Here is an 11,274-nt window from a genome sequence, read left to right as displayed (position 1 = left end):
ACTTAAATATGATGTTTAAAACCAAATGTAATGCTTTCCAGGTGTTGTAGGCCTACTCTATTGTACAACAATTGTAGATGTGTGTGCAACACTTTTGCATATTCTTTGTTAACAGACAAGGCAATGATAACATTAGCTAATTAAATATTTTGTTGCTAACATTTAGTGACTGCTATTTTACCACTTCACTGTTAATTTTGTGTTTTCTGCACCATTACAAACAAGTACTGACACATCAACTCTGTACTATAACATTAGCAAAAGCGCTAACAGTGTGGCTATAGCAAAAATGCTAAGTATTTATTTCAACCGAGTTTGTTGAGATGTAACAGTTTGGGTTAGTTCACTTTAACAAAAAATGCAAAATAATGTTGGAAAGAAAGTTCTGAATCTAATACCATGGTACTTCAAAATATATACCATGATACTGTATTCTTGAAGTAACACTTTATATTAACAATATTAACACTTTATTTAAAGAATACAGTGATATTACAAACATATAGTGACCAAAATATGATTATGCTACTTGTTTTTAAGTGTACTGGAATACTGTAAAGACAGAAATGTAAATGAAACACAGCACAGCCAAACCCATGTCTCCACAAAAGTGTGTCCGCATACCTGGAGCAGGCAAAGAAAGTCTTTCACTGCGAACCGCTCACCCAAAATTGGACTAAAGAATTTTAATGGACTCTGGCAAATGGGAGCTAATTGGAGCGAAGTCGAGGTAAGGATAGGTGGAGTGAAACAAATGGACTGTAGAAAGAGTCATGTTTCAGAGAGGCACGCTGAGAAGGATAGACACTATGGCAATTAAATGGAAACCAAACTTTAAGAGAGTCAAAGGGGAAAAGCATATGAGAAACAGTGGAATTTGGAGTCCAAGCAGAGGGAATTGCATTCCTTCAGTAAATTGCTGGTGGGGAATAAAGACGACGCAAGAAACATCAGTCAGACTTTGGAGTTAGAGATTTACAGTCAATCAAACTAAGTCCTGTGCTGTTTTCTTCTAGAACTTTCAAGCTTGTGATCTTACAGTGCTGTCATAGCAAAGCTGCCTGTTTTTGCCATTTTGACTGCGGTTTATGTTATTTATTGCTAGTTGTAGCGATGCTGAGCAGTAATGGTTACATCTCATACAAAAGTATGGAAGGACAGGACTAATATCGAGTCTTGCACAATATTGTATCAGGCATATCACGATTAAGCGAAGTCGATACAAATATTAAATTGTATATTGTTTAACTAAATAAAAAAAATGTTAAAAAGTCATTTTAAAATTACAAGTAGATATCACAACATTATAATGTATAATATTAAATTAAATAAAACGACATATATATATATATATAACAGTGATATTTAATTTTATTCAGCAAGGATTTTACATTGTTACAAAAAAAAATGATCTAAAAAAAGCTGTATACTTTCTATTCGTCAAATAATCCTGAAAAAACCTCATGGTTTCCACAACATATTTAGCAGGACAACTGTTTTCAACATAATAATAAGAAATTTTCCAAATCGGCATATTAGATTGATTTCTGATATTAAATTGAAATATTACTGTACTGTATTTTTGAAAAATTACTGTATCTTTATTAAATAAATGTAGCCTTGGTTAGCATAAGAGACTTCTTTCAAAAAATATTTAAAAAATCGTACCGACCCCAAACTTTTGAACGGTATATATATGTATGTATGTATGTATTTCATTTATCTTGTTGCTCTAATCACTCTTGCAATAAAATTAAACCTCAAATGTGTTCTGTTTGTCTGTTGCTTTGTGCAGGATTTGCGCTTCAGTGAGGACAGAAAAATTACTTGAACTAGCTGCATTGCACCTAATTTGGACAGTGTGCTTTGGATGAACAATTTTGTTCCTGGTTGCAGGGGACACATGGGACAGAAGGGCTCTCCAGGGCTGTTGAGAGGTATTTTTAGAGGCTGGTCTTATCTGAACTACCGGAGGCCTGAAACTCAGTTCCTCACCTTGCCAGGTCAGACGCTGAAAAGGGAATCAGTGGGCATCATGGGAACCGACCGAGTGGTGAAGCCAAAGGGGTCGACGGATGACCTCACGGTGCAGCTGGGCGACCCGCTGACAGTCCGACAAGAACAAGACCACCAACAAGTCTATTTTCACCGGTACTCTGACTCTTTCCTGCTGTCACACAGACTTACACACCAAATCACTTTCAAAAAAACATGAACACACACCTTCATCATCTTAAAAAATGGCTCTCCTTGTTGTGAACCCAAATAAACTCATGCAAAACTTCAATGCATTCTCCGAAAAAAAAAAAAAAACACACACATGCTCTCAATTTCACCCTAGATGAATGTATCACAGGTGTTTCTGAAGCTCACAATAATACCAAAAATAATTTGCTTGTTTATCAGTAAGCATGCCAACACAGTTACCGCACTAATTACTGCAGTCGGTGCGTAAAATATTACCAAGTGTGAGGCATGCCTCCTCTCACGCTGCAATATTCATACCATAATCATGTTATTACTGTAAACGTGGCTCACTTTACGACAGCGGTAATTAAAAACAGCTCTGATCGCAAGTATCAGTGGCAGCTTAGCACTGCCGTACTGTCAGTAATTAACACTGCCGCCCCATCTCTCCCTTTCCTAATGAAATCGCTCAGACAGATCATAGATTTCTCATTCATCTCAGCAGAGCAGGCACAGGCATCTCACCTCCACTGCTACTGAACCACGTTACAATCAAGTACAATGGAGGAAAAAACTCAAATTCTTTCTGCCTCCCTGTTTTTCCACAACATAGAAATCGATAATATAAGCTGCTAAAACTGAAGCTGTGGTTTTGCCCGTTATAGTCCCGCTTTCAGGTTGTTCAAGTAAAAGAGGACATAAGAAACCATGTAATGATAGAATGATATATCAAGGGTTTGCACAGTGTAGCTATTGTAATTTCTGGCAAATTAAAGCAGTGACTTGGAAAGCCGAGTCTTTGCAATGTTACAAGCGCTGCTTTAAAAATCAATATGCCAAGAGGAACAGATGGGAGAAGGCATTGTGGACGGAATTCTTTACGCGATATTTACATATCTAACTAGGCGACTGACGCTCCAAGAACCAGTCAACTGCTGTCTCAAGACCTTAAGCCTCACGTCTGATGATTTATTAGGCTTCTGGCACTGGTGAAACTCACTACCTGGCTGCCTTCCGCCCTTCTCTGCGTGCGTGTGTGTATGTGTGTGTGTGTTTTTGTGTCCGTTTGCTACTTGGCATGTGTGTCTGAATTTGTGTTCATTTCCATATGTCTGTATTTGCTTGTCTGGGTTCCTGTGTTAGCACATATGCCTGTGTAGTTTTTTTGCAGTTTTTATAGGTGTGTTTCTAGCATTACTGTATATTTGCATGGACACTGAAGCATTTTTATGATGATAATAAAAATAATTGTAATCAGTGTTGTGGAAAGTTGCTTTTAAAAATATTGCGTTACGCTATTTGTGTTACTCACTAAAAAGTAACTAATTGCATTACTCAAGTTACTTTTTATGAAAAGTAATTTAACAGTATGTTACTTTTGCATTACTTTGCTCACCTGGGCTGGACTTGTGAAATGGGAAATCAAAGTAACTTACATTATTTGAAAAAGTGACTAAGATATTTTGTTGTAAATTTTAAAGTTATGTGTTAGTTTACTTGTTACTTGAAAAAAGTAATCTGATTATGCATCTTGCATTACTTGTAATATTTTATTCCCAATACTACTACTACTACTACTACTACTATTTAATTTGTTAAATAATTATTATTAATAATAATTCCAACAATAAAAATGATTATTTTTCTTCTCATTCTTCTTCTTATTATTATTATTATCAAATGTAAACATTCTATATAGTGTACAACTTTAGAGGCATACAAGGCTTAAAAAAGTTATCATTTGATGGTCTTACAATATTGAATTCAGAAAATTAATATGTTGGTTTTATCTTATTTATTATCAGTTTGATTAATTGAATATGCTTAATGCGATCCCATTTATTTAACACAGTTAATGTGTTTACCTAATTTGACTTATGATCATTCTTTATGGGATTTTTAAAGACAAGTTGGAACAATTCTGACAGGACACACACATCGGTAAATGAGTAAAACAGCTTAATGGGTGCAATAAGTTAATGTAACGTTGTAATTGTGTTTCACTTATATTTCATACTTTGTTGAAGTTTTATTATAATGAATTTAATCCATATATAGAGACTAAGTGATTTCACTTTTATTACTCTCATCTGGATTTCATTTATACAAACTTTTGTCTTTAAAGGGGCCTTTCTCAAAGTTTATTTATTTTAAGTAATAAATGAGCGTCCCACTATATTGTGTCTTAGTATTGAAATTCTTGAACTTGTTATGGACAAGGAGTTATACTTTTTTAAATGTGTACATGTCAACGCAGTAACCTTGGTGTTGTCAATATGTTGATAGTGTACGTTTCGGTCTCTCCAAAATCAGTTATTTTTCCATGGCAGTATGTAGGCCTATATGTGCAAAAGTTACATTTACACGTTTATTCCTTTTGTGTGCTTATAATTAAGTATATTTGTCTAAAAGTGACTTTATGTTAAGACTCGGCAGCCCGTTTGAAACAACAAAAGGTTTCGCTGTCTTCCTGCCTCTCTGCCAGCACCTGCTGCCACTTTGAGTCTCTGTTTATGTCAAACTTTACCTCTCAGCGCCATCGAGCGTGGAGCTGACTCCGAGACAAATGGCAGAGGACATTTAAACAAAGCAATATGAGGCTCCACAGAAATAATTCAAGGTTAGAGTTACAAACAGTCATGGCAGTTAACTTAGTCTAATGACAAAAGGCAGATTGCAGTCTTGCATGACAGATCAGATGTCTCAGTTTTTGAGCAATGGTACACCTAAGTCACAAACGTAGACGTTATGGAGCTTTCTGAAGTATTCGAATATTGTAATGTATTTTCCAGTCAAATGACTCTCTCTTTCCCTTTCGTTCCTCGTTCATCCTGAGTTTTTGCTCCGTACAGTTGTGACAGCTGCCTGATGCGATGGGACCGAGAGTGATGCCTTCACCATTCTAATAACTCTAACTTTTTTTTGAAGTGCTCTAGGACACCCCGTACCATTACGCAGTCTATCTGTCTTCACCAAACTAGACTGTTATTTAAAACTCTTAAGATAAGAAGAATTAGCAAATAGAAGCCATGCTACTGCAAACGTTGAGGCCGTGTGTCACTTAGTCTGCACCACTATGAGATGTTTGCCAATGGAGGTCTGGAGAAATAGAGTCACGGTGTGTAACTGTTTTCTTCGTTATAAAGGTGGTCACACTTCAGGATTGTTGATTTCTGTAGTATATTTGCACTTATGGGGTTCAAAAGCTCTCCAATGCTTTGTAGTTGTGATAGAACAACGTATAGCTTTATATCTGGCCATTTTGAGATTATCAGCTGACAAACCACATTCACGTGGTGTAAATATAATTGTGTACAATTTACTCAATTTCTTTTTCAGTTTTTTTATTTGATCAAGTTTATGTACATCTCATTTGCTAAGATTGAATTGTATTATGTATTTACTACAGGAAATGAGATTGCCTTTTAAATTCCTGAATTTGAATTGAGGTAGCAAACAGAGTTTTAATGAAAGGAAGCATAATTAAAATTAAATTGTGAAATAAAATGTAAGTATAATTTTTAACTAAAAAAGCAATATGCCAAGACATACTTGGAATGTTGGCTTGACAAAGCTTTGTTTAAACGTTTTGAGGATGGATGAATGGATAGATAGACAGATACATAGGTAGTTTAGATGATGTAGGAATGCTGTTGTAAATTGAATATCTTTCATTCAATTTAATACATAAAATGTTGACAAACTTGGAAGATTTAATTTCCTAGTATGCATTGCCCGTAAATTTCTGCTTCTGCTTTCAAGATATCGACATCACCATTGGAAAAACCCAGATACTTCGACCATTACTGTGAACCCAGGGAAAATAAGTACATATGCAGGGACCTGCTCTTTAAAACAGATTCAACAAATCGCAGTAGAGATTTTATATGTCATTTACTGTGTAAGTAACATTTACATAAAAACTGCCTAAACTCCATTCGAGTGTCCAATACATTGATTGTTGGGTATCTGATGCTGTAGTTGGGAAAACATCAGGGACTCTCCATTTCTGATGATTAGGAGCTCTTACGCAAGCCATTGATTTCTCCTCTACCCTGGGATGAGCGGTTGAGAACACAGAGCAGAGCTGATAGCTTTGTGTTTGAGTTTCAGAGTCTGAAATCCATTCACATACTCGAGGGGGAACAGGACTCTATCTCAAACAAAAAGGTCTTTGGTGAAAATCATGTATAGAGACAGAGAAAGAGTGAGTCATTCCTCATCTTTATCAGAAGGAGAAAGAGGATTTTATGCAAAAACCTTAGCAAGGTCTTTTTGGATTTACTGAAAGACAGGCACGTTATAACAAAGAAACTTCTCTCCTCATTTGGTTCCTCTGAAAGGCTATAGAAACATCTAGTAAGGGTACATCTTTATTGGAGACAGAAAACCAATCAATCTCTTATATTATGGGACTCAGTCACATCTCAATCGAGCTGAGGGTGAAATAACTGTCTGTAAAATAACAGCCAAAAGCTCTTCTACAGTTCTTTTGTTTGTGTTTCACAAACACCCACACGCTTCTTCAGACTGCTGAGACCATCCTTTTAGTCCAGCCTGGCTGCATTCATCCCCTCTACTACGTTTTAACCAATCCATCACACGTTCAATGTTTGCATGTGCACAGGATGTACGCATTAGAGCGGAGTTCTTTCGGATATGAGTGTACGTTGTTTGGAAGGTTCTGAGAGAGGCCAGAACGTTGGGCGCACAGAAAGTAGAAGAGGGTTGTCTTGCTCAAAGTTGGCAATTACAGACTGCACAGTGTCCCTTGGGGGTCCCGGGTGCACTCGGTCTGGAGGCCTGCGTTAGCGTTGCACAATACAGATGTGTGGGCAGATGCCATCTGGGGCTCGGAGAACAAAACCGAGTGTGGGGGCGCCGCTCAGGGAATTCAGTCAGGAGACCCGAGAATCAAGAAAGAGAATAGAAAATGATCTGATGGTAATCAATCAAAAAAAACTGTGACACAAATGACCAAACACAACGACCCAGAGGAAAGACTCGCACAAGCACACCCCTGCCTGTGGCGACTCCCCGCCCACTGGCCATAACGCGATCAATAGGCCTTCACCGATATAAAGCGAAGCGATTGGTCGAGACTGCTAAAAACGAACCGCCTCCTCCTCGGCTAATTGGGCCTTTATGATTGCGCAGTCTTTCGTGCAGATTGAGAAAATAAAACGCCATTCTCTTCGTCAAACTGAGTGACAATCGATGTTGGGCACCCATCTAGGAACGCCAGATGCTCCGCCCGACTTCATTATGCTGGGCGAGATAGTTTCACCAGAGCAACGGCATCGCCACAAAGCGTTTCGATCGTGGCCCTAGAGACAAAGTCCCGGACGTCACCTGCTCCTCAGCCTAATGCTATTAAAAACGAGAGATCCCAGAGAGGCCCCAAACGTATATGGAAAAGAACAAAAACGTAGCTTCTCTGGCCTATACATAAACAGGAAACGCTGGCTGTGGTCAGACGAATCTTGAATTTTAAAGTCTGAGAAGGCGGTGGAACAATTTTCAAGCCTTGACCGAATCTGCTGAGAACAACTTTCAAAAAACAGCTGAAGACACATCCTTTACTGGGAGCACTTCACTAGAAATGCATTGTTTTAAACAATTATGGCACTTTCCATGAGTAGGGTACAATATGGGGCCTGAAACGGAAAACAAATTTTCAGTGAAGGAGGTGCCTCCTGAAAATGTTTATCATTAAATTAAATGAGCATATTTTTTCTATTAATTTTCTAATTATAATTGTCTAGCAATAAACATTAAATTGATATATAAATAACTACATTTATTACAACATTACAAAACTACACCAGAATGGGCAAAAGGTTGCAAATCAAACCTATCTAATAGATATAATAAAAAATACCCCCCCCCCCCCCCCCAAAAAAAAACATGGGATTTGTTTTTAATGCTTTCAAAAAAGGGTCATGTGACACCACAGTGTGCCTGGTTTTTCCACATTTTGTAAGTCACTGTGGATGTAGGCTATATAATAAAGCTTTATGTGCTTATTTATTTAAGCAAAAACACTGATATCTCACTTTAATCCAGCCACCTACATTATCTTATAGTGACACAATAATAAAGTGCTACTACAACTGTTAATGTTAAAGTATAAACACTGCCTTGTCTCTTTCAGATCCATCAGCCTCGAGGGCGGTCCTCAATAACTGAAGTCAGTATACTCTCCTTTGCAGCCCATCCATATGCAAACACACGGTTGTCAAAGTTGTCAGCACACAGTCAGCCCCGACACCCGTTACAGGATGTAGATTGGCTCATCAGGTGGGCGCATGTAGTAAGACAGTGCAAAGCGTGAAGCGAAATCGACGCATCTGCTGCTATTGATGGAACTCTACGATAGAAAAGACGCAACTCTGGCTGTGGGCGTCATGAAATGCTTGATTGACATGGGCTGGAGAGGTCGTGGAGTGTAGGCGTCCAGTTGATAAAGGCATAAAGGGTCTCACACTAACATTTAATAACTTTTAGTCTTTGCAGCAACACATAGGCCTACTGAATAGCGATGCTCGATTCGCGAATGAATCGGGTTTTTTTGAGTCGGGTCTTTTAATGATGCGGTTCACAAAATCGCGTCTTACTTATTTTTCGGACACGATAAACACGATTATCCATAAAATTTTAATCGAAAAATTAAAGAGAAATGATGTGTCTAAATATGGTTTTATTGTAGGCTGGTGCCATGCCGGGATGCCATCTCCCAATACCAATTTGCGATAGAGTCGGACATCTATCTCTACTGAGGCTGTAGCCTATAGCCTGAAGCACTGCAGTTTAAAATGGTCTGGTTTACGTTTTGAAACTTCCCACTCATAGTTTTAGGATTGTTTGTTTTGGAGAAATTCTGTTTACTCTGAATAGGCTACATAGCCTGTTAGTAATGTTATAAAAGTATTTATACACGAACTAGCACGTTTAGAAACCGGCTTTTGAGTGTTGTGGATTAGAGGAATAAATTGGGATAATAAACACTAGACGGCGCACTTGCTCTTCCTACAATAGAGCTGGTAAACTTAACTTTAATGCCTTGAGCGCTCCATACAGTCTTTTGTATGACGTATTCAGATATAATAATCAAGATCAGGACATATTATGGACCAAGTTCTATATGTAAAGGAGAGGTTTAACAACAGCCTCTCTTTTTTCTCTCTCGCGTTCTCTTTCACACGCACACTGCATTAGCCTATCTCTCTCACACGCGCGAGTTTTTTTTTATGATACGCAAAAGGTTAAAATAAGAAATACCTTTTATACTTCTCCAATTGTCCAATTAGCATAAACCTGGGAAATGGGCAGGCTATTTCCCCGAATGGACAGACTGTTGACTTTTTGTGTCTCGCTGTGACAGGCACGTCAGGCAGTAAAGATCCGCCCCTCGGCGGTGTTCAGCAGCGCTCTGTGCATCACTCTCAAACGCTAATTCCACCGGGACAGACGCAACTTCGGTCCGCACGCGGAGCGGAGGAGACGCACACGAAATGACACCAATGGCTGCGCTTGTGTTCACAGCGACTTTTGCGCTAATAATCTGGATACCGACTTTCACATTAACCGCACGGGTCTACCCTCCTAATGAAGGTAAGGATTTACCAAACCAAAGGAAAATCTCTCCAAGACTTATTTTTTGTTGTTGTTTGGGTACGACTTGGGACGGTAGCCTATAGAGTCGCACACTGCTACGACTGACGTTTATTTATTTTGTATTTGTATTTTTTATTTCGAGACTTTATCCCGTCAGCGAAAAGGATTTATATATTTTTTTTTCCCGAAAGTCCCTTTGGGGATCTCCAAGTGTCTTTGGTTCCCAAATCCGCAGATATGGAAGACTGCAGTTCATTTCATCAAACGAAGTTTAAACTCTGACTCTATTGGGAGGAAACTCGGGCTTCTAATTTTGTTGGAACTATTTTTTATTTTATTTAAAATGTATTTATTTGTATTTCAAGAAATGTCCTCGGATGAACAGAATGGAAATTTATCATAGCGTATTCGAATAATTTGATGGAAACTTGCACGACTCGTTTAATATTTGTATTTATTTGGAGTGTTTTCACAAGCGAAATGTACGAAAATCGTCCATCATAACCAACAGATACACGCACGAGACAAATGATTAAAACATTTCAGTATAACATAGACTTTAGTCTCTGTTAAACTCGCGTTAATATCTCCCTACGCTTTTAATTTAGGATATGCTAGGGCTTTGGTTTGATGTATAAAGGCTATAGGCTTCACACAAATAGACAAATTCTGAAACCTTTAGAGAAAAAGAAAAATAATTGTAAACATGAACCTTTTACATATTCCTTGCACATTCACTGTTCACTGATTATGTTCTTCTCTCAAAGGACCGGATTTTGTTTGGAAAATAGCCAAACTGGAACACTGATTAAAACAATATCATGCCACAATCAAACTTTATAAAATACTTATTTTGGCCAAATATATGTGTTATTTAACCATATCCAATATCCTACATTTCCTTAAAAAGCTTAAATCAGTGTAGGCTACTTTGAGGAAATGGAGAGAGTAATAACTTTGTACTTTTGGGAACAAAAGGGTAGCCAAAGAAATAAGTTGTGACTTAAGAGACAGTTTGGTCAAGTCATAAGGAGGTTGATGATCCATCTTCAGTGACTCACGGCATTTTGTCTTTCTGCAGTGACGCTGCTGGACTCGAGAACTGTGCAAGGAGAACTGAAATGGGTTGCGAGTCCGACGGAAGGAGGGGTGAGTCTACAGAGGACAGATTGTGTTGTTTTTACTTTTGTGTTTGTGTGGAAAAATCTCTATTGACAACTCTCGAAGGTGCTTATCGTCTTGGAAACTATATTTGCACATGAAAAGCAGACTATAGACTTTATAGAACCTTTTTTGAGCACGGAGGAATTGCTGCTCCACACTGTACATAAAACTAGAAGGTTTAACTAAGGCCTCATGCTATGCTAAAAGCACACCAGAAATGAATGGAAAACAACTTAAGATACATCACACTGTATGCAATCGGTATTTTCTGCATTAGTGCATAGATGAAGCACAGAAGACTAATGA

General features: G+C 38.0%; 1 protein-coding gene across 4 annotated transcripts in view; it reads left to right on the top strand.

Annotated features, from left to right (window-relative positions):
- The first annotated feature begins 9,329 nt into the window (after window positions 1–9,329).
- Window positions 9,330–11,274, top strand: part of LOC143731288 (ephrin type-A receptor 4-like) — a 40,770-nt gene continuing 38,825 nt past the window's right edge. For 3 of the 4 annotated variants that reach the window (XM_077222087.1, XM_077222090.1, XM_077222091.1), the window contains exons 1-2: window positions 9,571–9,801; window positions 10,886–10,953. In XM_077222087.1, the coding sequence (XP_077078202.1) occupies window positions 9,702–9,801; window positions 10,886–10,953 (168 nt within the window). In that variant the 5' untranslated portion in view covers window positions 9,571–9,701. Of the gene's footprint in view, window positions 9,802–10,885; window positions 10,954–11,274 lie in introns of all 4 variants that reach the window. The other variant, XM_077222088.1, reaches the window with a different exon arrangement.

This window comes from Siphateles boraxobius, unplaced genomic scaffold (assembly GCF_051911475.1).
Source record: "Siphateles boraxobius isolate OS27281-9 unplaced genomic scaffold, OSU_SipBor_1 86, whole genome shotgun sequence".
Classification (NCBI taxonomy): domain Eukaryota; kingdom Metazoa; phylum Chordata; class Actinopteri; order Cypriniformes; family Leuciscidae; genus Siphateles; species Siphateles boraxobius.
This window is presented reverse-complemented; position numbering and strand designations above follow the sequence as displayed.